Consider the following 25,612-nt stretch of genomic DNA (forward strand, 5'->3'; position numbering starts at 1 on the left):
CATTCAACTTATCAAATATAGGAAAAACAGATTATTAGAATTGTTATGCTTAGTTTATATTTTCTTTAAATAGGTCTTTTTAGACAACCCTTATCTTGAGATTACTGCTTCTAAATGCATTTTGGAAAAAAGTGTTTCTCGCACAGAGTCTGATAATACATGATGAATGTACTTGTTAGCAGCAAAATACCTTTGCTCTGATAGCAAGGTATTTGTTCTTGTCAAGTAATTTGGGAGAAAGCAAAGGCTATATCTAACTGATAATTCTCCATTGGAGGGAAGGGGAAGAAAGGATTGTCTGCACAGCTCACTTCTACATGAAATTTTTGTTCTCCTTCAAAAGTTGTCATTCCAGTGCAGAGGTATACTTACTTGTACAGTATGTGATTTTTTTTTTTTTTTTAACTTACTGCATCCTGATAATATAACCATCTTGATGTTAACAACTATCTTGATTTTACTCAAATGTGAAAGTAGAACTGATGATCTCTTAACATGGAGTTGTCCCTTATACATATTTCTCCTTCATGACCCTAGGAGCGAAAAAAAAAAAGGTGTTTCTGCCTTGTTGAAGAGCAATTGCATGCTACGCCTAGTGAGTATCTGTTGAAAACCATTTTTTATCACTTCTCTTCCCTTAATCTGACCCATTCATCATTCTGGAAACCTATATCTTCAGGGCAATCTGTTGCTGTTCTGGGAGTTGCTGTATTGGTGCAGGAGCCTACGCAAAAAGTAGGGAATGCTTCTCTGAACTAGAACATTTATTGGTAGAAAACAAGGTACCTCCTTTTTTTGTGAGATGTTGGCTGTATTGTAAAAGACCCATGGGTAAATAGTTTTTCGCATCCTCCTAGATACTAACCAAAGATCTGCCATACCATATGCAGATACTTCATGAAAACGCTTCAGTCAGAGCCTTCTTACTTCAAAGTGGGTTGAGCACCCTTCCTTGCTGTAGAGGAAAGGCCAGATGAAGGTCCTGTTCCTCTTGAGTCATTTTTCACTATGTTAATTAAGAATACTTGGCAGGCTCTGGATATGCAGCCTGTGTTACGTGACCATCTTTTCACAGTCATCTTTAATAGCATAGTAGGCTATGGCCTACAGCTGAAAAAGAGGTGTGGACCTTCACACCACACAGTGATGTACAGATTGCTTCTCATTTCAGTCAGCCTCCACTGTCTATTGAGGGGATGATCTCTTGGGGATCATCCAGAAATTGAAGTTGATCAGCATCTTTGAATGCCTGTAAATTGAGAGCCATCCAATTTTGCCTGTCATAATTGCCTTTATGCAGGCAGGTGACATGTGAGAGCAGTTTCTGAATTCTCTAAGGATGTATCTGGTCTTTGAGACCAGGCATGCTGCTGACATCTTGGTGCAGCTCCGGAGTCCCTCCACTTGGCTGCTCGTATCAGTGGCTAGAAGAGCCTCTGTCCCCATCCTTTACAGGTGGGTGACCAGCAGTTAAACTTGAAGTTCTTGATCATCTTCAGTATAGGAGTCTGTCTTTAGGGAAAACGTGGACTCAGCTTTCATGGTTTTTATGCTTAAGCCCATGGTAGCAGATGAAGGGGGTGGGGCAGGGAAGAACCTCTTTTTTGTGTCCACTTCCATAGTGGAGCCAACAAGACCATTTCAGGTTTCCCTTCTGTTTACTTATACAGCCTTGCCTAGATTATGTGTGAGGAAACACCCTTTTTCTTCTCTAGCTAGAGAGGAAGAGATCAAAACAGACAGTGCTAGGTGTAAGGCTTCTAGTTAGCTTTTCTGCTGGGGAGACAGTGCCAAGGTAAGGAAGTTCTTTCTTCACCTGGGTGAGTGGAGAGATGCTGCCTTCTGCTGTAAGGCTTTGTTGTGACATTCTGAGGTTGCTCTGTTGAGTTTTCTGGGAGCTGTGCTTTTCTTCTCATAGTCCCAGTTTATAGAATAGATCATCTTGCTTAGTTTTCAATTTATTTTTCCCTACATGATTCACAAACATTTTATTGTCTGGATAGACTTCCACAAAGAACCAAGGTGTGTGTCTCTCATTGGAGTTGAACTTGGTTTCAAAAAGAGTTTCAATTTTAAATGTCTGTGCATAAAAGATGTAAAATAGGTGTGAAATGTGAAAGGCTTGTAATTGCGTCTGTAATTTTGTGCTGGGGGTGAAGTTGGGCTTTAGTTTCCTTTACCCTTTGTAGAAAGGCATGCAGGTAAGGTCATAAGACAGTGTTTGGGACAGTGCTCGTTTGTTAGTTTTAAAAAAAAAAAATTTTCTTTCCATCTCGCTTCAAAAAATTGAATAGAGGAATTCCTATACTGGAGAAATTGTTTTCTTCCAAAATGAAATATCCAACGCAAAAGCCTTCATCTTTCCATTAACTCATCAGTCTCTTCACAGCTCCTGTTCTGATGATGCAAGAAAATTTGCAGTAACGTTCCTAGACTTTCTCTTTTTTTTTTTTAAATTTCTTTTCAGGTTCCTTTTAAATTTTGGTGGAGTCAATCCATGTTTCTCATTTTCCTTTAGAGAAAAGACAGTCCAAAACCAAGGGAGAAGAGTCCTTGCTGTTATAACCACTACAGCTCATAGACAATGTTTCATTATTTTTGTTCTCCATGTCATCACAGTCTTTTTTTGGTGATATTTCTCTATTTGCAGTGCTGTTGAAGCTTTGTCAGGGCAAGGGGGAGGAGAGCAGGAGAGCTAAGACGGGGCTAGAGGTCTCAAATACATCCTTACATTTGTTTCTGCTTCCTGCTGTTTTTGTAAAAATAAATAAGTAAATTTAAAACACAGTTTTGGAAGCTGTGAATATGAGTCTGTTCAGAGGAATGAGTTTTTTTCTTTAGAAATGTTGATGGAAATTCTAAACTATTTTGACCAAACTCTAGTGACAGTCTTAAACTACATACATCCACTCATGTGCTCTGGAAGTGGGAAGCCCCAGTCAGAGGCTGGTGTCAGTGTGTTTCTCCTCAACCCCCTCAGTGCAGTCTGAACAGTGTTTACTCTCGGCAGCTCAGTGCTGAAGGTGCAAGCCTGTGTTCATCCTACTTCTGCTGGCAAGTGCAGAGATGGGGTCACAGTCAAAACACAGGACGTTGAATTCAGTCTTGATTTTAAAGGAGGGGGGGGGAAACCTCTACATTTTACACTGCTGTCTGAATTCTTACTCTTCAGCAGTTAAAATTGTTCCACTAATAAAAAATGCAGTCTAGGTTTTGGTTAGCATTGTGTACTGAATTTGGCATATGTTCCTATCTGTTCACTGCCTGGGAAACTAACTGACATGAAGTCTAAGGGAAAAGTTCGCCTAAGGCTTAAATTTCACAGCATTCAGGTGGCCTGGATGGAACTGATAGCTTGACCTGACTTTGCAATGAAGTCATCTGTTTGGCTGTATGATTAGCTTATTATTCTTACAAGTAACTTACTAAATGTTTGAGGGCAGGGGGAGTGTCTGTTCTTTGCAGCTGTTAGAATTTTGTTTCTCTTTCCCTTTTTGCTTGTTGGAGCCAAGTGCACAGTTCTGCAAGTGTTTATATGTAATTTTACACGTGCGGTTGAAGGAATTACTTACATGCATACAGTTATTTCTGCATAAGGACTTTCTGGATTCAGCAGTTAAATTGTTAAGACTTGATAGAGGCTGCTAAACCACAGTGTTACTCAAAATAATGGAGTCAAGTGGTAATTTTTACTGTAAAATATTATAGTCAGAATAGGAATTTTCGAATACTCTGCACTGTGCTTCTTAAGCCTTTTTTCTTCAAAGTTTCAAGTAGCTTCCTGGTGGGGTGAACCCATATGTGCTTGGAAGAAGAATAACTTACTACATGTTGATCTGTCCCTGTTGCTTTATTTTTTTAAAAAAGCATAAGATTACAGTACTGCTTTTTCCTGGGGTCTTTTAAAGTGAGAGTTAGTTAAACTCCTGCTAGATTTCCCTACTGTGGTTTTGATGTGTTTCTGTGTGAAACTGACGGCAGGATTTGTTCGAGTATGTAGGCCACTATTGTATTAGAATTACATAACCGTGTTGAGTGGTGGAAACAGATGAAAAGACGGGGATGTACGGCGTCCTCTCACAGATTATATCCTGCAACAATGAAGACAGCTCAAGCTCTGCAGAGAATGTGGTCACATGCAGTCAAAAAGTTGGGGATTTTGAAAGGGCACGTGAGTTGCTTTTTGTTGCGTCTTGCTCCAAGTCTTTTCTCCCCCCCTCTCCCCTGTGTATCCTTCCCCTCTCCAACTCACTTTTATAGCCAGATAACTGTTGCGGCAGGTCTTCTGGTTTTGTTCTTCTTTCAGTGTGAATGAAGTTGTCTTTGGTGATCTCTCACTAGCAAGTAATTGCATAAATCTCTGATGAGTGTCAGTGAGAGCTGCAACAGCTGCCTGTTCACAGCACACACACGATTTTAGCACTTTGACTAGTTTCCTGCCAAAGATTCTGTTAAGCAGTCTATTTTGGGTATGTAGAAAGCACCTGTCATTTTGGTATATGAGCATTAGGCAGATTTAAGCAAATCCTGACTACAGTGTTCTAATTGGAAATGGACTGACTTTAGTCACTAATTAATTTAGACTAGCTAATTACAGTAATTTGTATTTACTGCAGGTAGCCTGCTATCTGTGTGAAACCTGGGTAGACTTGCAAAACAGTTACTGTTAGTGACTGGAGGTGGGGTTCTTAACCATTTTGCCTGCCTTTCTCTCTTCAGTGTCCTGGTGTGCAATCTTGCAGTGAAATGGCGATCCTATGAGGGATGCATAGGCTGCTCAGGATCCCTTTGTGTTTCCTTACAGATGAAATAGGAAGAAATTGGCAAGGTGATGGAGGCTTTTGTAACCCATGCATTCAGAGGAGAGTCATGTTATTACACGTGGAATATAGGAATTTTGTGACTGTGGCAGAGACTTCAATCTTAGTGTTGATCAAGTCCTCAGCTGATGATTTGTAACATTTGTAGTCTCCCTCCCTCTCAATCTTCTCTTCCCCATTAATCTGTCAGTATGGGTTAGCATCGTCGCAATGGCAAGCAGCAGTATGTTTTATGATGTTAAAGAGATTATTGCTTAGAGATTTGAGGGAGTACAGATGTGTTTTGTGCCTTATGGGCTTCCAAGGTGACCATTCAGTTCTCTAAACTGTGTTACAGAGCCTGCATAGCTTTATCAGTATGGCAGAACTAGTCTGGTTGTCTTGGTAGTAATGTTGCACAAAATCAGCTTTGCAAGTACATAGTGTTCTTTCCTTCACTGATATAGCAAACAGCAAACGGGAGACAGTTTCCCAAGGAGCAGTTTTTAAAAATGTATTACTTTAACAAATACTTCTGCATGTAAAAGTGAATTATTTAATTAGCTTTTGTTTAATGTTCCGTAACAGTTTCAAGCTAAAAATAAACCCCCAAGATCTACACAGCAGGTACCTGAGGCAGTTACTGACACTATGAGGAACTTTTTCTAGGCACAGATGAGATGATACTATAGGCTCAACATCTTGCAAGACCTTAACTGTAGTGTCTGTAGCCAGTAGTTGCTCTTCCATTCTCATTACTTATTTTTGTGACTAGATACCATGAGACTTATTTGTCAGAGCAAAATAAACTGAACTCTGTTAGTTTATAATGCTTTGATTTGCTACACAATGTGTCTCTCCAATTGTGCGCAAGGTTTTACTTCTGCCACTGCTCACGGGAGGCCTAGTTTTCTGGAATGAAATTCCTATAAGCTTGCCCATTTCATACCCATGAATCCATCCCCAATATCTTTTCTGTGCTTCTCTCCGTCCTTTTTTTGCAGTGTAATACTGAATAAGCAGTCATTTCTCAGGCCTTCCTTTAGTAAATAGTGTAGTGAAAGTGGTGTTAGAGTTTCTGGAAGAGTAAGGCAGCTATGCTGCTCTTTGTCCCATGGGTAGTAAGCTCTTGTCAATTGCATCCTGCCTGCCTTGCTATTTTGCCTATGCAGAGCTGAACTCAGTATTCTGTGCTGGGAGGTAGCATTGGTAAGAACTGCATACAGTGCAAACTGAATTTAAGTGATGTTCTTGTTACACATGGAAGTTGTTGAGGCTTTTATAGGGTGAGAAGGATGGCAAAGATTTTCCATCTCCCCTGCTTCTACTAAATTTGAACCCACCTGCTTGTCTTTCAAATTTTACCCATCATTTGATACTGTCTTTCATTTCTGAAAGTTTCTTCAGTGAAGTAAACTGAAATTTAGATGACACTGAGGCTCTTCTTCAGCACAGGCTGGTTTTCTGCAGAGCTTAAAAATATCATCTAGAAAAGCAGGGTACTGATGGTGTAGCCAAGGTAAACTGTTTACGCATTTTCATGCATGCCGGGCAAGCAAACCTAGTCACTTCTATTTACAGCAGCATCACAGCAGCTCAGAAGAAGCACTTAGTTAAGGAGAAATCTCCTACTTATGGAAGGTTCTCTGTGTAAGAGAATATATGTAGTGAGACAGTTCAGTGTTAGCTAGTTGAAGGGTTAGACATGTCAGCTGGTTAAATGGTAATATCAGATAAAATAATTTTACCACGTGCTTCATCAGAGTAATTCACTGACCCAAGACATAGATGTTTTAATACTAACAGTTATAAATGCCACTCATTCTTGCCTGATCTAAACAAGTAGAAATTCAGAAATACTTATTTGTATTATTTTTAATAGAAGCCATCCTCTCCTCCAGCTATTTTAAATGAATTCTTTAATTACACCCAAAAGGTTCTGGAAACTGGAGAGCATTGTTCATTTTCTGGCAGAACAGTGGAAATTTAAGTGTTCAGTGTTGTAAAATTCCTGGTAAGAATGCTGAATGTTTTGCGTATTCCCTCAGGAACTCTGAGCAGGACTTAGCTTTTAAGTTTGTTTTTCAGTACAGTGAATGTGCAATGGAAAATGTAAACCTAGTTCCTCTTTGGGGTGCTCAGAATCCACTGGAAGAATACCCCATGGGGTTCTTCGTATTCGAGAAACAGCATCCATAGCTTGCTAAACAGTTGTGTACTGCCCGAAGACTTTTACTCTCAAAATACAGGGAATGCTTTAAAGTACAGGCATGCCCTTCTTATTTTTCTCCTTGTTTTACAGGGCAGGCACTGAAGGGGCTGGCTGTGTACTATATGATGCATCACAACTGGATGATTATTCTGTATTATATTTTAAGCTGTGATGTTGGAAAGATTTCAGGTTATATCATGTAAGATAAACTGATCAGTTCAGGATCAGTTTTAACTGGAAATGTGGAAAAAAATGTTTCTGAGAAGTGTCACAGAAATTGATATGCCAGTGCTATATAATGATACACTGTGTTTTCCTGTAAAATTTAATTTTTTGAGGGGAACCTAAATACTCAGTTATGTAATTCATAGTGGACAAAACATATTGTTAAATCCACATGAACAAGAAGCAAAAGGTCTGAAGGCTAGTTCATTTTGAAAACCTCAGTTTCAACTCCTAATCTTATTGCATACCAGAATGGACAGGTCTTCCTTAAGTATTTTGTGTGTTACTTGAATCGGGGCTGTATAATGCTAGTGTGATCTGAATTAAATGCTTTTGCTGAATGAGACTTTTCCAGAAAATCAGAATGAGCTGTTAAATTGGTGAAATGTGAAGGGATTCTACCACCCCAGACCTATTAATATTTTTTGCCTTTTTAAAGAAAAATCAAAATTCATTAAAATACACACATTTCATGCTAACTCTACCAAATTATTAGAATATGCATGTTATTTTTATACCTGTGTTTTAATGGGTTATTTCACATTTTAATTTAGATAGTTGTATGCTTTGTGTTTTACTAATTGGTTTCTGTGTGCAACAGGCCCCAGGCATGGAAGAGCTGATATGGGAACAGTACACTGTGACCTTACAAAAGGTGAGTGAGTGCCTGTTACATTTTTAGTTTTCAAATATTCAAGCACTGGTTTAGTCTAAATATCTTTTACAATAGATGTTATTAGCATATCTGAGACTAGAATAGGATTAATTCATTGTCCAAATGAGATATGTTTTTCATTTTAAAGCTTAATTGCTAGTTACTCATACAATAGCGTGACTCTTTAAGAGTAAATTAAATTAACAATTTAAGTGCTATATTTGCTACTGTTTGGTCTTTGTAATGACAGTATAATATGCCACATGCCAGCCACATAGCTAAATTCGTCATTGAATAACCTTTAAAACAAAGCAGATGGTTTATCAAGCAGCTGTGGTTAATGTCCAAGCTTTATAGTAATCACTGAACATGATTCCACTGTTGGGTTTTGTTGTTTTTTTTGTTTTGTTTTGTTTTGTTTTGTTGTTTTGTTGGGGTTTTTGTTTTGTGTTTTTTTTGTTTTTGTTTTTTTTAATACTTTACCAGTGTAGAATCTGGTGGAAAACTATTGTCATCAAAATTTCAAAAATACATGGACTACAGATGTCACTTCTAACAATTCTTCTAAGAAAAGAGGAAGTATCTCATTATGTGGAGTCCTTTTGAGTTAAAGAAAGTAGACCCCTTGTTTCTGAGTTCTCTAGTGGCCAGGCTGCCACACTGTGGTACAGGATGTGCACTTTGGCGGCGGTGGTGGTGGTCTTCCCAGCCGTTCTAATGACCTGGGTTCAGTAAGGAGCCTGTGCTACACTGCTTACGTTTTTTTTTTTTTTTTTTTTAACATGTTCTGCGATTAACTCAACTTGATGACCCAAGGTAAATAGCGATCTTTCCTACACAGCCTGTTTATGTGCTGAATTGTTGAGAAAGGATTGTTTTTCAGGTTACAGAAGTAGACAGGAGAAATGTTGCAGAAGCAGATCTTAGTTCCTGTAATTTCCAACTTTTTTCAGATCTTGAATATCCTGTAAATGAGCATTACTTCTTTGCCTCAGAGACAGGCTTATACTACTGAAGTGGCAAAGGGCTATTGGACTTGCTGCATCAGCCACTACCAATGAATTTTACCATTATTTTCAATTGTGTATTACTTTGGCTTGGAGCATCAAACTGCTTCCTGTAAGATTAAGGTGCATCAAGTGAAGTGCTGTTTAAAAAAGAAAAAAAAATTGCTTTTTTTCCCCCCTCAAAGAAATAACCACTTAATATTGACATTACTGGAACACGAGCTGGCATGTGATGAACTACACACTCTGAGTGTGAGCTGGGGGGAAAGCACCACTTTAATTTGGTGTGTACTTTGCCACTATGTTAAAACATTTTGTTTAAATGTAGCATAATTTGTATTTTATAGTGATAGGAGGTGTATGTTAAATAGCTGATAAAATTAAATCTGTGTGTTTAACAAAATGTATGGGTTTGTGCATACCTTCTTGTCTACAGTTCAGTTGGGATAAAAGTTCTCATGTCTAGTGTTAAGACACATGCTTCCTTCGCACCCTATTAAGTAGTTCCCTGATTTTATGAATGCCATCTTAGGGCTTATGGATCTGATATTTCTATGACAACAGGTTTGACACAAATTACATGCTTAAAATAGTTGATTGTGAGAGAGGATAGTTAAAGTGAATTCACAAGTTCACTGCCTGCTTTTTATAATCAGCCATGATCTTGTTCAGTTTGATTGAGGAGTAAGTAGTTATTACAAACTAGACAGCAATCATAATGAAGACGAGATCCTGGAAAAGCTGTTCCAGTTTCCCAAGCATCACTAACAAAACAGATTTATCTAACAACAAATTTGGTATGAATAACCAGTGGGATGGTGAAGCAAAATGCAGGCTAAGTTAGCGAGTCCTTTGCTTAATTGGGGAGGAGTGGCTGGAGGGCTGCCTGGCAGAAAAGGACCTGGGGGTGTTGGTTGACAGCCACCTGAACACGAGCCAGCAGTGTGCTCAGGTGGCCAAGAGGGCCAATGACATCCTGGCTTGTATCAGGAATAGTGTGGCCAGCAGGACCAGGGAGGTGACAGTGCCCCTGTACTCGGCACTGGTGAGGCCGCACCTCGAGTACTGTGTTCAGTTTTGGGCCCCTCACTACAAGATGGACATTGAGGTGCTGGAGCGTGTCCGAAGAAGGGCAACGAAGTTGGTGAAGGGTCTGGAGCACAAGTCTTATGAGGAGTGGCTGAGGGAACTGGGGCTATTTAGTTTGGAGAAGAGGAGGCTGAGGGGAGACCTTATTGCTCTTTACAACTACCTGAACGGAGGCTGTAGCGAGGTGGGGATCGGTCTCTTCTCCCAAGTAACAAGTCATAGGATGAGAGGAAATGGCCTCAAGTTGCACCAGGGGAAGTTTAGGTTGGACATTAGGAAAAACTTCTTCACTGAAAGGGTAATCAGGCATTGGAACAGGCTGCCCAGGGAAGTGGTTGAGTCTCCACCCCTGGAGGTATTTAAAAGATGGGTAGACGTGGTGCCTGAGGACATGGTTTAGTGGTGGACTTGGCAGTACTAGGTTAAAGGTTGGACTCCATGATCTTAAGTGTCTTTTCCAACCTTAACGATTCTGTGATTAATTACTAACCATCACAACGCTGTAGACTGAGGTTTTGGAACATGGGAACATATTGTCTTGTTGTTATGGATTTGTAAACCCGTTCCTTTTTAAATCTAGAGGTACTATGTATTTCTGCAACTCTCTGCATGCAACTGTCATATTTCAGGTAATACCTAGGCAGAGTGCCATCACAGAAACATTCATGTTACTCTTCTTTCTCCCTATCAGAATTCCTGTGGATGGAATTGAGTTTTGTTATATTTGTTTTTGTTGTAAAGGATTCGAAACGAGGATTTGGGATTGCAGTTTCTGGTGGCAGAGATAACCCTCATTTTGAAAATGGTGAAACATCGATAGTCATTTCAGATGTTCTCCCAGGTGGTCCAGCAGATGGATTACTTCAGTAAGCAATTTCTTATTTCTTTGTCTGGCATATTTTGAGGGGCATGGCTGTAGACTTTATGTATAACCTTCAGACAGGCTTGGTTGAAATCCTGGTGATGTAATCCGCTCAAGATTTGATGCCCTCTTGAAAACCTAGATGCCTGTTTTTAAAAACAAACAAACAAAAAAACCCCCAGCAAAACAAACAAACTCTACCTGGAGGTGTTTTTATTTGCTATTTTGTAAGAAATTAAATTTAAGTGGTGTTGAAAAGCTTTTATAGTTAAGTATGTTTCTCTTAAAATTGCATTTCTTTTGAAGAAACAGTAGAAATACTTAGTATCTTAAAACATTCTCCCTGTTCTTCCTCCAGGAAACACATTTGTTGATCAATCATTAGTTTTCAAGAGAATGGCTTAAGTCAGCCCAAAGAAGGGTCTTCAGTCCTAAGGTGTCAGGAGCAATAATGGGGGAAGGAAGAGAAACAAAAGTGTTTGCTAAAGATCTATATTATATTTGAAAGAAATAAATATTGAAATAAAGTGTTTCTGTAGTCCTCCTGGTAACATCATCCTTGGTGAGGCAACATCTATCATGGGCAAGTAATTTTAAATCTGTAGGCTGAGATAAACAGTTTCTAACCCGCTGCTGATCAGTTTTTCATCCTTTGACGTGGAATACCTGTTAAGGACTAGAAAATTGGAAGAATGCCAAGTTGTGCCATAATAATAATAATTCAAAAGAGCAGATTCTGGTGATTTTGCCAAACAAATTTTTGGTGAGGTAGTGTGAAGACTGACATGGAAGTAGTTATTGAAGGACTGGATAAAAGGATTATTGTGAAGCAGGTAACAAACCATTCTCAACATAAGCATACAATAGCAGTGATCCCTGCACAACACCACTATCATCCATCCTGTTCCATAATTGACTGTGATTTGGGAATAAAATCATGTCCACAAATTATGTAAGATCCTAGGGAAATTGATGATGACAAGGCAATACCAAGCAATTTGGACACATTCAGACAAAACAGGTTCTGAAGAAAACGGAATGCAAAGTCGTTCTTCCAACAAACCAAGGAATATAGGCCTAACCTTCAGCGTCTGGGAGAATTACAATCCTGCAATCCTTTTTAGGGTGGAGTGAGCATAAATAGATAGGAGCTCTCAATGTAGTGTTACAACATGAAGTTTGATACCATCTTTGAATGTATGGACTGTGAAGAGAGCTATTTTAACTCTCGCATAAAGCCCGGATGAAACTGATACCAAAATATAGTGTGCTGTTCTGGCATACTCATTCAGTAAAAGGAATTGGAAGGGTATGAAAAGAGGCACAAAGATCATTGAGGAGTTAGAGAAGGTGCCTTACAAAGAGAGGCTTAAAGTATGTAATTTTCTTATTTAAAAAGAAGATTGTGATGTGACTTGATTACAGTGAAGAGAGAATAATGGGTACTAAAGATTTATTTTACCTAGCAGAAAATGGCATGGTAACCAGTAACTGGTTGAGCTAATGCTCTTACTGTAAGGTTAGTAACCAAGTAGTCACCAGAATAAACTAATACAAGGAGTGGTAGATCTTTTTTTTTAATCTCCTGCACTTTTTGCACTGAAATGCCTTTCTGGAAGGTTTTTTAATTAATTATGTGTTATGGGGCTGCCTCCTGGGGGGTTGGCTGAGTTAGGTCTTAATGGTCTATTTGACGTGCAGGAGGTCTGAATAGACAAGTTAGTAATCTCTTTTGGCCCATGTTTTAGGGCAGGGAGGACTTTTTGTGTATTATAGTTTGGTTGGTCCTGCCTTCCCCCCCCCCCCCCCCCGGTCATCTTTTTTTCAGAGTAGATGGGACCTGAATACCAGTCTTTCAGAAAAGTATACTAGAGTGGTACTTGTCAAGATTTGTCTGAATACTGCTATGGCTGCAGCAATTTAAAGCTCTCTTGAAATTCTTATGTTGGTGTGAAAAAAATGTAGTGCTAAGTGTGAAAGACTAGGAGTTCTGAAAGAACTGAAAAAAAGAATAAAAGTCTTAATGGTCATCACAAATATTCTTTAAAAAACAAAATCTTCTTTGACATTATGGCAAGGTACTTAAGCTGGACATAGTACGTGTACAAAGATATGCACCGCTACCCAAAGTCTAATTTTTAAACATACTGAAAGCTTCTTTTAGTATTCGGGAATTGTAGCATTTGTATAACACAGTTTTTAAGCAAAACTCCCTGTTAAAGTAAATGAAATCCATAAATTCCCCCTGAAAAAAAAAAAAAAAAAGAAATTTTGTTCCAGTGTTTTCATGAAGACTCCTCTTAAATCCTTTTTTTCTCTTTTTTTTCCCTCCCCCCCTCTTCAGAGAAAATGACCGTGTGGTCATAGTAAACGGGACCCCGATGGAAAATGTTCCACATTCTTTTGCAGTTCAACAGCTTAGAAAAAGTGGAAAAGTGGCCACCATTGTAAGTAAATCACAAATGTATTCACTCTGCAGTGGTACGTACCTGTGTAACCAGTGAAGATTTTGGTTTTCTTCTATGAAGTGTACTATAAATGCATAAAGCAAAGCAAGCCTTTGCCCAATAGAATGTACAAAGTAAGTAAAACAAAGCAAAGACATAGTTTCTACAAGTGAAGCAAATGGAAATTAAACAACAGTGTCACAAAGTTACCCTGTTGAAAAGCTGGGAATAAACTGTACGTCCTCAGTCTTTAGTTTTACTGAATAATGAGTGGTAGTTGGAAAAAAATGAAAGTTATGTGAGGCAAATGATGTCTTCCGTACACAGACCTTGTCCAAGAATTTGCTGTCCAGATTGGCTTTAATTAGTTGAGAGAGGCATCTACAATTCTCTCTTTTGGCGGCTTGTCACATTTTTTTTAGAAGTCATCTAGAAAAAGAAAAGAAGTATTCATTACTCACACTCTTGCAGAGGTAAAAGAATGTGGTTGCTGATCAGATTTTTTTTTTTTTTTTAATTCTCCTACTGGTCTTTACCCTCTCAGTTAGTTAGTATTTCTTCTGCATATCTAAATAGTCTAATTTACTGGTTGTTCTATAAATAGAACATTGTTCTCTCTCTGCCCCCCCCCCCCCCCCCCCATTTGAAAGTGTGAAGAATATTCATCTGTTGAAGTTCACATTCTGACCATTGGAGGGGTTTTTGTTTGTTTGTTTTGTATTGCACTGAACAGGTAGTGAAAAGACCAAGGAAAGTGCAGGCTGCTGGGTTGAAAAGAAGCCCTTCCCTTGACTCAGAGGACAGAGCTTTAGATGTAATGGATGACCATGCAGAATTTGATGGCAAAAGCGCTCGAAGTGGCTATAGCGACAGAAGCTGGCATAGCGGTAATGACGGGCGCAGCCAAAGCTGGGGAAACAGCCTGGATCAGAGCTATAGAGATGAGCAAGGCAGAGGGCGTAACCGAAGCAGAGACCGTGACAGGGAATGCAGCTACAGCCATGATCGAAGTCGTGGTAGGAGTGTTGACAGGAGCTTGGATCGAGACTATAGAAGAGATCGGAGCAGGGGAAGGAGCATCGACAGGGATGGTGTCTATGAACGGGACTACAGAGGAGACTACAGCCCACCCAGTTATAGTCATGGATCTCAACCTGATCGTAGATATGGGAGGGAAGTGAGGAGTCAAAGTCGGGACAGGCTTCATTCCCGAAGTCCTTCGCCTGACATACACCATCAACATGAGTACCTAGGACCGCAGGATCAGAATGAACCCATCAGTGTTCTCTTAACAAAAGGCAGACATAATGAAGGTAGGTATAGTAGGGGAGGAGAGGAATTGACTTCTAATACGGCATCTTATTTTGGTGGGGGAGGGAGAAGAGCTTAATGTTATCTGCTTTTACAGCTTAAATGTTGAGTTTTCTAACTGATCACTTAAGTTGTTCTTTTGTTCTTCCTGGCTGGTTTGGGGTGCTTTTTTCCCCAGCACCTTGAACTTTACCTTTGAACAAAGAACTGTTCACCCACATCATTTCAGTCTTTTCAAGCCACTGTGTCCTTTGGTTTTCCTTTTTCTCTGCCCTGTTCTTCTGGTGCTGGTGGGAAATGTGGATCTGATCGTGATTCAGATTACACTTGCCACATCTACAAAGGGTCAGCTACAAAGGGTGAAGAGTAGACTCTGCCTTTAATAGTGCACCTACTTCTTCCCTTCAGTGTCATTAAAATAGTTCCAAGGATTGTTTGGTTCTGAATACTTAAGAATATAGTTAAAGAATACTGAAATAGCAACAGCTGAAACAGCCTTTCCTTGCTGAGTATTGGAGTGTGTAAATGAAAGCCAAAAGCTGGATCTTTCCTGTGCTGTGAAATAAAGACTCTTGGGCTGTAAACTATATCTGAGATTAAGTCATGCATTCTTTTCTGTTTGGTTTTTTTTTTGGGGGGGGGGGGGGGGGGATTTCTTTCTGGAGGTTTTGTGGGTTGTTGTTTTTTTCTAATCTGTCCTGTTGCAATTTGTAAGAATTTTCTGCTCAGGTAAGCTTTGTATGCAGGATCTAACCTCTTTTTTCCTTGACTCTGGCAAGGATCTCTTTCCTCTTCTTCCCCTGCATGTAATGTTTCCACTTGTAAAGATAATGCAGATAGGTACACAAATAAGAAGAAATTTAAGGTGTCTTTGTTAAGTTTTATATGTAGCTAGTATTTTTGCAATAATTTCTGCCGTTCATATGGATACTCTGCAGACTTGCTCAAGTGTGGTGATTGTTTAAAGCAGATAACTGTTTCTTTCCTTTTCCATTGTTCTAGGATGTGTGTGTTTTAAGAGTGTTGCTGTTCTTTTTAAGTAGCAAATATACTGATCCAAGTAACCTGGATAAAGGGGGGGGGGGGGGGGGGGGGAAATCCTTTGCCTGAAACAACTGAGACACTTACTAGGGTACAGACAGGACAGGGTCAGCATGCAGCAAGTGGTTAAAAAAACAGCTCTTCTGTTAGCGCTTTTTGACCCTTTTCCCCCTCTACACCATGCAAAATATGATACAGAGAGAGAATCTAGTCCAGCATGTCAATAAGCACCTCCAGAACAAAGGCATTGTTCTGCTGTCAAAGGTGCAGACTAATCATCCATTTGTGATTGGTTTTCGACTGCTGTTTGTTTTTTCTGTGGTGACAGCACAGAAATAGGAGAGTTAGCCTAGCGGTAAGTGGGTTTGCTAGGTCTGCATTTTTTTTAATTTTCTTTTCTCATGGTGTAATGGGGTATGTTGCATGTACGCTGCATAGTTTTAAAAAAATGCATCTCACTCATCTTCTAAGCTACAGTGGATTATTTCCCTGATTCCAGAATACGGTCTCCGGCTTGGAAGTCAGATCTTCATAAAAGAAATGACCCGTACTGGCCTAGCAACCAAAGACGGCAACCTTCATGAAGGGGATATCATTCTCAAGGTCTGTTCTGGTTATACTGATAGCAGTTTAGCACGCGGTTGTTATAGTGATTACTCTGGAGCAAGTTATGTTATCATCAAGTTTAACTTGAGCACAATATGGACTTGTTTGTTTACTTGTAGTGTTACTTTTGCCTTTTTATGTCCAGATCAATGGTACAGTGACAGAAAACATGTCTTTAGCTGATGCCCGAAAATTGATTGAGAAGTCACGGGGGAAGCTCCAGCTGGTTGTCCTCAGGGACAGAAAGCAGACACTGCTCAACATTCCTTCATTGAACGACAGTGACTCAGAAATGGATGGTGAGGTTTAATGTGGATAAAAAGTTCTGGACTCCGTGCAGGGACAGAATGGAGCTTACAGCGTTTTGCTGTGTTGGAGTGGTACTAGATTCTTTTAAAAAAAAAAATAACCAAACACAAACAAACTTAAGTAATAGCCAATTAAGCATCAAACCCGCTTCCTTTAGGTGAAAGAAGAATTTTGTAGTAATCATGTAATTACATTTTGGGCAGGGGCAGACATAGAAGAAGCAGTGTTGGTCTGGCAAAATCAATCTTACTTATCGGAACAAGCAAGTCAGTTGCTTTAATAAGACTTCTGTTTTAAAAACAAGTGGATTGGACTGGTCTCTCCTTCTGAGGGCATTAACATTCATGGCAGCATTCAATGGGGGGAAAAAATGTCAGGACAAGAGGAAATTAAGTCCTCCTGGACAACGGGTTTCTATTGGCAGTATCTATTCTGTACAAATGATCTTTCACAGTGTATGAGCTATATCTGTCAACATAATCTTGCTTTGAGAAGGGCTTGGGATGTTTGGGGGAGCAGGATGTTACATTATTTAGTGCAAGATATTTGCTTCTCTGATGTCAGAATACTGGGTGCAACTTTTTGTAGATTTTACTGTGAAGGCTGAGATACGGCTCAAGTCTGAGGGCTGCTCTTTTTGTCACTGAAAAGCAATGATGTGAGGACTGTTATTGGGAAGGTGGTCTTCTGTTTGGGAACCTCCGTGAGACCTCGAATAAAAGGCTGCAAACACTAGTTAATGAGTCCATGGAATGCTCAAAGTAGTTGTGCGATGTGAGTGTGTTTCCTAAAGGTTGTGTGAAACCTTCCTGAAATGCTTTCTGGGGGATAGGGGGGTGGAAGTATTAAAAGGCATACAGCACTTTTTGAACCCTGGTCAAATCCAACTCGGAACAGGAGTAGGCTTAAAGGTTCAGCATATCTTACATGTGAAAGCTTTCTAAATAAATGTGGTGATCAGATGTGCAGATAATTTAAACAAATCCTGCATTTCTTGATTTGCTGCTCTCTTTACAGATGTTTCTGAAATAGAGTCAAACAGATCATTCTCCCCTCACGATGACAGATTACATCATTCTGATCTAGATTCACATTCATCCAATGAAAAGCTGAAAGAGAAACCAAAGTAAGAAATGGTTTTTTTTCTAGTCCCTTTTCCTAATGCTTGTCAAAGAAACTCTGAAAATACGTGGCATTCTTATCTATATTTTTTTTTTTCTTTTTCTTTCTTTTAGCGCAAAAGATGATCCATCCAGTAGGATGTCCAGGATGGGAGCAATGCCTACACCATTCAAATCAACTGATGACATTGCTACTCCTGCTGTTACAGTTGTAGACACAAAAAAAGAGCTGAAGTACCAAGATGATGCAGCAGGTCGGTGTTTTAAGTTTTTGGTTGCCTTTTTTTCCCTGGCCACAGAATGTCTGCTTCCCCAATCATGTTGACATACCTAGTATACTCTTCATGTCAACCCCATCCTGACGCACAGAGAAGAGGTCTGTCTTTGCTTTGTGGTGCAGAGAAACACCTGAGATTATTTCAAGGCAGTTGCTTATTAGAATTACCACCTCAAAAAGCAAGTACTCTCCTAGAGCATCTACTGTAGCCTATTGCCCTAATCAGCCAAATGAAGCTATTCCTGAAGTCTGATGTGGCTTGCCTGAAAGAGTTGTGTATCCCTCCCTTGACCTTTTTGTTCTTTTTCAAGAATTAAAAAAAAAGGGAAGTAAATCAATTCTAGTCAGAAATACTTGACATTTAAATCTGTATTAGTCTTTGGCATGGAGGGGTTTGATTGCTATCTGATAACTAAAAATCGCTGCTATTTATAACTTTTTTAATAGCTCAGTAACTTCTATTGGCTTTTACGTACAGTGTCTCAACCAAAAGCAGTTACAAGAACGATTCTTAAACCCAGCCCTGAAGATGAAGCAATCTATGGGTAAGGCTGCACTTGCTGTGTTCTTTTGCACTCAGTGTTCTTCCAGTAACCTGTACCTTGTTCTTGGTTGCATGGGTTTCGGGGGGTTTTGCCCATTTGGAGTGATACTCCCTTTATAGCTTAATGTCAAGAAGAGATGACATGGCTTCTAACTGACCATATTTGAGTTAAACTTACTTTTAGAAGTATCTGCCTGGAAGGTATAGACTTGCCTTCTGCGTGGAAGGTATAGAACACCCTGTGCTTCTACGTTTGCACGGGCATGCAATGGTATATTTCTATATTTTAATTCTGCTCTATTTGGCACTTTGAGATAGTATTTGGAGTACTATGTACATTTTGGGTCTCCCCAGGACAATAACGACATTGACACACCGGAGTGCGTGTAGGGAGTAGGTGGCTGCAGCATATGACCTATGAGAAAAGATCGAGAAAACTGGGTTTGTTAATCCTGGAGGAGAGAACTGAAGGGACATCTTATTGCTGTCTGCAACAACCTAATGGATAGTGGGTTTAGAGAAAATAGAGCCATATTCTTCTCAGAGGGGTACAGTAGTAGGATGAAGAGCAAGGGACACAAGCTGGAACAGAGGAAATTCTGACTTGATATGAAGAAGAAAACTTTTTATTATGAGGGCGGTTAACCACTGAAAGAGCTTTCCCTGTAGGTCGTGGTATCTCCACCACCAGAGATACTCAAAAACGTAACTAGTCAAGGCCCTGAGCAATATGCTTTGAGCAGAGGGCCATTCTAACCTGTACAATTCTATGGAAATGTATTTTACACTTCTGTTATTTTATATGTACACAAAAGACAACCCTCCCCTTCCCCATAATATTAAGATACAAAGAAAATGTCCTCTACTTAATTTGTAAACAAGCTTGTTGCAAGACAAGGCCAAACATATGTTTGTTTCTGTACAAGCTGGAAACTTCTGTACAGAAATTTGGGTCCTTTCTTCAAATCCAAGCCTGTGCAATCCATATTGCAGTTCTAGTCTCTGCTTAGAAATTAACAAAATACTGCTTCCAAAGTTTATTTTGGGTTTTTTTTAATGATTTTTATAAGTAGTCAAATGGAACCTGGTGCTGTTGATCTGTTAACAATTAAGATACTAAAAACTGCAAACTGTATTAATAGGAAATCAACTTACGCGTTTTCTTTTGAGAGTTTCCAAATACAGAAATTGAAGGGAGAGGAGCTCTGAGATTGTAAGGAGAAGCCTAAAGATAAGGATTGAAGACATTCTGTAGCTTGGAGTATTTTCTCAAATGGATTCTCTTCTCGGATCTTTTCTGGGTTGGACCCTGCATATGTTGTCACTGATGTGCAAATTAATCAAGTGATTATTTTGATGAAGGGCAATTTATAATGCAGGCTTAGAGTATTACTGAGAAAGGCTGACAGATAAATACTGTCCTCTGTATTGGAAGGTCACTCAGGCATACAGCTTTTCTGACAGCAAAAAAGCTGAACCTAGTCCGGTAGCCTCTCCCACTGCAATATGAAAGGACTGATTGTTAACATAGCAGTATTGGAAATATTTTTCATTACAAGAAAACTTGAAGACTTCTGTCTACCACCATGTTAAACTGCATAGAACATAGGTATGAATTTAATTCATATGACAGTTCTCAAGCATATAAAGGAAAAAAACAATGAGGGTGATTATTTGTAACTCAGGCTGTTTTCACAAAAAACCCAGCTGCTCATCTGAGAGATGATCCAATAGGTAGGGAACTACTTTGGGACTTCAAGAACAGGGAGTTATTTTCCTGGTCTGTCAAATCTGTGTATGCCACTTAGTCACTCTTCCTAGTTCAGTTTCCACTCTGAAAAATGCGAATTCTCTGCTTCCTTCCCTCACAGAAAAGTTACCTGGGTAAATATAGCCTATATAGTGAAAGAAAGGGGCTAAAAATATTATTAATATGATTTTGTTGAAAGGCTTGCAATTTTTTTCGCTTGACAACCTGTTATTGTCATATGCCTAACATCTGGCCTTACTTCCTTTTTCTGCCTGTAAATCTTTTAGTCCTAATACGAAAATGGTGAGATTCAAGAAAGGGGACAGCGTGGGTCTACGACTGGCTGGTGGAAATGATGTAGGGATATTTATTGCTGGAATTCAAGAAGGCACCTCAGCTGATCAGGAGGGACTGCAGGAAGGAGATCAGATTCTTAAGGTATGAGTATAAGTATGTATCCCTGAAACGCAAATCACTTTTGTAGTTTTTGGTTTGCTTCTTAGTGGAAATACGAAAGAAATTATGATCTTAGGAAGTCAAGTTATTGCTTTGCAAGTTTGTATGTGTGGTGGAGGGATCTTACTGAAATGAGTTTTTGAAGGAGAATTGTCAAGCTTTAGTTTGTTTAAGATTCTGTGGAAGGGGCAGGTAGGAGAAATACTGATCAAGAAAAATGCCCCAAGGTGGGAGTATAAATTTTCTGTACAATGCTTCTTCCTAGTCTTGGAGGGGGAAAAAATTGAGGCCAGCATATTTTTCTTCTTTCATCTTTCTTCAGTTTCCTTGGGTAACTGATTTATTTTTCCAGTTTCTGAATTATATAATCTATGCCATTTTGTCCTCTTACATTCTCCTTTTTTTCTGAAAATTTGAACAGGAGGCCGATGTAATTTTCTGCCTCTTTTCTCTTGTGATAGCCTTGATTTTCAAGCCCTTTTGGAGCCTGTTGAAGTAGAAAAAACACTCCAGCAGTGCACACCCAGGACCTTGTTACTTCAGAAAGATTACTGTTAATGGCTGGATTAAAATATTCCTTATGGCAACAGACATCCATATTGATGTTAAAAAAAAAAAAAAAGGCGTAATAAGAGAAGAGGATATTTTAAGATTTTCTTTAAAGGAAACAAAAATCTTTGGTTATTCCTTTTATTGTTGATTTTTCAGGTGTTGATTAGGGTTTTTGGGTTTGGTTTTTTTTTTGGTACACAGGTAAACACTCAAGACTTCAGAGGCATTGTTCGGGAAGATGCTGTTTTGTATCTCTTAGAAATTCCCAAAGGTGAAACAGTGACAATTTTGGCTCAAAGTAAATATGAAGGTAGGTGCTTTGAACAAAATGTGTGTATATCCATGAAGCTTTTAAGCTCTGTTTTGTCAATGAAACCACAAATAATGTCTCTTGTGCTTATTCTTGATAGCATTTTCGTTACCCTCCTTTTCAGTAATTTAGAAGACAGCTGTATTCCATACCATGAGGGTTATACAGATGCGCATGTGTGATGTGTTTTTTAGAGCACTTCTCCATCTCTTTTATTATTAGCAAATAGCATCTCTTCTTAGTCCTGAAGAGTGGCAATGTACTGCTTGTTCCTTCTGTTTTTCTGTCTGTAGCAGCTGGCCAAGATCTGTTGTTAGCATTCTTTTTCTGCTGTGCCCTTGCAGTCAAAAGGGATTCAGTCAGATAGCAGCAAATGGACAGTTTTATTGATGAACAATTAAGGAGCACAAGCCTCTTGATTTCCTGTTGAAGACACAGCCTGCTGTCATATCGAAGTACCATAGCTGCATTTTGCTTTGGGAAGGTGCAAGTACCTCTTTCCCTCAGAGCTGGAAGGGCTCTGTGTGTACAAATATAGAACACTCTTGATAATGTGTGTGTAGGGCAATGGATGCGAAGACTGTTTTTTTGCATCTTTTTGAGTGGAGGGGAAGAATTTCAAAACTATTCTCTAGAATGGCAGCTTAATCTTTATATTTTTTTACACTTGAAAGAAACTGAAGGGGAGTTCCTGTTTTAGTCTACAGAGACATCATGGCCTGTGGCAGAGGAGATTCATTCTTCATCAGGAGCCACTTTGAGTGTGAAAAAGAGTCACCACAGAGCCTAGCATTCACGAGAGGGGAGATCTTTAGAGTAGTTGATACACTGTATGATGGCAAACTGGGAAACTGGCTGGCCGTGAGAATTGGAAATGAACTGGAAAAGGGCCTCATTCCAAATAAGAGCAGGTAAGGTGGCATCCTGTCTTCCTATCCATTGTTAGAAGTAAGATTCCACCCCCCCACCCCACCCCCAATGATTTTTGCTTCCCATGTCTTTCTTGTTTTCCCCCCCTTACAAGAATGAATAAATTGTTTTGTCTTTACTTTCACAAATATTATGCCTGTAAAACTGTAGAGTTTAGAACCATGGCATTACATGAGGAGAGGATGGTGTTACCTACATACTAGATGAGGTATTTGCAACACAGACCTAGAGCTCCTGTCTCAGCAGTCAGCCAAGCTTTGACCACTAGCTGCTTCAGTTCCTCTTCTAGAAAATGGTTGGAGGGTCCTATTTTTGCTTTTTTTGCCTCCCCCCCCCTTCTTCTTGCTCTCCCTGCTCTGTCCCCAGCCAAATCAAATCAAACCAAACACAAAGAAAAAACAACCCAGCAAAAAAATCCCTACACCTTAGGAAGCTCATGACTGTGTGTGCAAGAATATTTCGATGATTAATCTTTTAAAAGAACTTCAGTGCTTGAATTTCTTTTGTATATCTTTATGGAAAATGTTCCAAGAATTTATTCCAAGACTAATATTTCTTGGTAGCTGTAGTCCTTATTTTTGTGTGAAATACTGAGTGAACCACAACAATGGTTTTTGCTTAAATATGCTTTCCTAGTAAAAATTCATGTGAGGTAATAATAAATGTTCAAATGTGCACCATGAGCAAAAGTATTAAAATTAATCAGCAGAAAAATCAGGTATTTTTAGACTGTAGCTTTTAAGTTCTTGAGTGTGGTTGTGGTTTTAAGATGGAGGAAAAAAGCTCACAGTTGCATGGTACGGAAGTTCCTGAAATATGCTTCTTATGTGACTCCTCTGCCTCTTTCCTGATTAGTACATTCTGTCCTCTCTGTTAATTGATCTGACCAAACCAGCCTTTGTTTCTATGCTATAGTGACTTATAAGGCCTAATGGAGAAGAGAATAGTGACTAATTTCTTGGGCCTTCAGTTCTGAGTTGCACTCTCTCACCACTTCTTTGCAGTTGCATTCTTTTATGTATGCTTGTGTGAGTTATCAGTTTAAGACCTGAGGACTCATTCCTGCCCAGCAATCTTGTAGCTGTGGCAAGTCAGGGCATCGTTCTGACACTGTGTTTGTTCCAAGGCAAAAGAACCTGGACTTCTCTGTTCTTTCCTCCACTCATGGCTGTCTGTCTGGCATTACCTGTTGCAAATTCAAAATCCATTGTTCTTCAGTGAAAGCACCTTTGCCGTCTTTGAGTAGTTCTGCAGAAATGAATTCTGTGCTTTCTCTGTCAGAGCTGAGCAGATGGCCAGTGTTCAAAATGCCCCAAAAGATGGCTCAAGCGATAGGGCAGACTTCTGGAGAACACGTGGCCAGCGATCTGGAGTGAAGAAGAATCTGAGGAAGAGTCGTGAAGATCTGACAGCTATTGTATCTGTGAGCACAAAATTCCCAGCTTATGAGCGAGTTCAGTTGCGTGAGGGTAAGTGAGACTGCTGTGAGCCAGCTGCCCGTTTATTGCTGGCTGGTTTAGCGTCCAAATGTTTGGTCAGCTAAGTAAGTGATTTCAGACAACTTGGGTTCAATGTTGAATTTGAGCAACAGGAAGGGATGACATTTTTCTCAGAATGCAAATTTCTGGATGCTATTAACTACTCTAAGAAAAAAGCTTTTTATGTTTTTAAACTGCTGCTGTTCTCCTTTGCCTTCAAATTACATGTGCCAATTTCAAGGTTTAAAATGAAAAAAGGCAGAAACAAGCAGGGTTTTCTTGTTTCCTCAGCTTCCCCTTGGCTAGCTCTGAAAATACAATCCATATGCCTGAGATCAATCACAATCTTTAGCTTGCTCATAAATACCACTTTAGCATTACCTTGAGAGTAAATAAAACACAGCTATTTTCAACAGATTGTCCAAATGTAATCAAGGCTGATGTGGTCCATCTCTGTGACTCTAAACTGACTATATTACTAGTGACATTGAGCAAGTCAAGATAATTTTCTGGGTATTCACACGACAGTATTGTGGAACAAAATAAATAGTAAAAAGTATTTTAAAGAAGCTCCCAGATGTCAAGATGAAGACTGAGCAATAGAATGGCATTCCCCCATTAACTTATGAGGACTGTGTTTGCACTTGTTTTGACATAAGCATAACATGTTCTCAGAATGTAGAATCCTCTCAGTACATCTTCATTAACTATTAAAGCTGTTAAATTAAAGGAAGGAAGCTGTTAAATTAAAGCACTCTCTTTTGCTTTCTCAGCTGATAAAAATAGCTTTCTGAATGAGTTATGCTGTTGCACAAACTTTTGAGAAATAAAATTTTTTAAATTTATTTTTTTAATATCTTCAACTTATTCATAACCTTGCATAGTAATTGAGGATCTTGTCTGTGCCACTTATATATACAACCAGTCTTATCAGACTTACCTTTTTTCCAAATATTTTTCTTTCAGCTGGTTTTAAGAGACCTGTGGTGATATTTGGCCCAATTGCAGATGTCGCTATGGAGAAGCTGTCAAATGATTTGCCTCACCTGTACCAGACAGCAAGTAAGTTGTCCTAGCTTCCTTATCATCCTTAACTGAGAGAATGGATAACTTAAGTCACAGATGCCCAGCCACTCTAGATAAGCTAAAATGTTGTCTTTGCAGAGACAGAACCCAGAGACGCAGGTTCAGAGAAGTCAACTGGGGTAGTGCGCTTGAACACTGTGAGGCAAATCATTGAGCAGGTAGAGTATTTCTCTGTGAAAATTGCTTGCACTCAAAGACATGTTGTTTGATTTGTTTGCTCCTAAAACTTGCAGAGTCCTCAAATCTTCACTGCATCAATTTCTGCAATAAACAGACTTGGCTTAATGATAGGGCTCTCTTGAAATTGTTCGACAACAATTTTTATAACTTTGATAGCTGTCATCCAAGTGGGAGGGTGAACCTGATACTAGAAATTAAACTCTCCTTCCTTAGTCCATTCTAAATTTGAACAGAGGGGCATCTGTGTTTTACTATATGCTTTCTGAATTCGCCATGCAGGCTTTACTGTCATGCAGTGGTCTACTTGCTCTTACTGTCATAGAAACTTAACATTTTAGATTGCTTCAGAGTTACTACTGTTAAAC

The 25,612-nt window shown here is 39.3% G+C and overlaps 1 protein-coding gene across 7 annotated transcripts in view; it reads left to right on the forward strand.

Annotated features, from left to right (window-relative positions):
- TJP2 (tight junction protein 2) overlaps positions 1 to 25,612 on the forward strand; it is a 69,802-nt gene that overhangs the window by 37,149 nt on the left and 7,041 nt on the right. For 4 of the 7 annotated variants that reach the window (XM_087742663.1, XM_087742665.1, XM_087742664.1 and 1 more), the window contains 15 exons: positions 7,838 to 7,891; positions 10,729 to 10,853; positions 13,194 to 13,296; positions 14,030 to 14,609; positions 16,148 to 16,251; positions 16,400 to 16,553; positions 17,581 to 17,689; positions 17,799 to 17,938; positions 18,440 to 18,506; positions 20,543 to 20,693; positions 21,465 to 21,573; positions 22,274 to 22,484; positions 23,785 to 23,972; positions 24,948 to 25,043; positions 25,146 to 25,225. In XM_087742663.1, coding sequence (XP_087598789.1) covers positions 7,847 to 7,891; positions 10,729 to 10,853; positions 13,194 to 13,296; positions 14,030 to 14,609; positions 16,148 to 16,251; positions 16,400 to 16,553; positions 17,581 to 17,689; positions 17,799 to 17,938; positions 18,440 to 18,506; positions 20,543 to 20,693; positions 21,465 to 21,573; positions 22,274 to 22,484; positions 23,785 to 23,972; positions 24,948 to 25,043; positions 25,146 to 25,225 — 2,262 coding nt within the window. In that variant the 5' untranslated portion in view covers positions 7,838 to 7,846. Of the gene's footprint in view, positions 1 to 537; positions 596 to 4,033; positions 4,172 to 7,837; positions 7,892 to 10,728; positions 10,854 to 13,193; positions 13,297 to 14,029; positions 14,610 to 16,147; positions 16,252 to 16,399; positions 16,554 to 17,580; positions 17,690 to 17,798; positions 17,939 to 18,439; positions 18,507 to 20,542; positions 20,694 to 21,464; positions 21,574 to 22,273; positions 22,485 to 23,784; positions 23,973 to 24,947; positions 25,044 to 25,145; positions 25,226 to 25,612 lie in introns of those variants that run through there. The other 3 variants (XM_087742662.1, XM_087742658.1, XM_087742660.1) reach the window with 2 other exon arrangements.

Source organism: Nipponia nippon, unplaced genomic scaffold, assembly GCF_047370975.1.
Source record: "Nipponia nippon isolate SJK-2023a ecotype South Korea unplaced genomic scaffold, ASM4737097v1 scaffold_8, whole genome shotgun sequence".
Lineage (NCBI taxonomy): Eukaryota > Metazoa > Chordata > Aves > Pelecaniformes > Threskiornithidae > Nipponia > Nipponia nippon.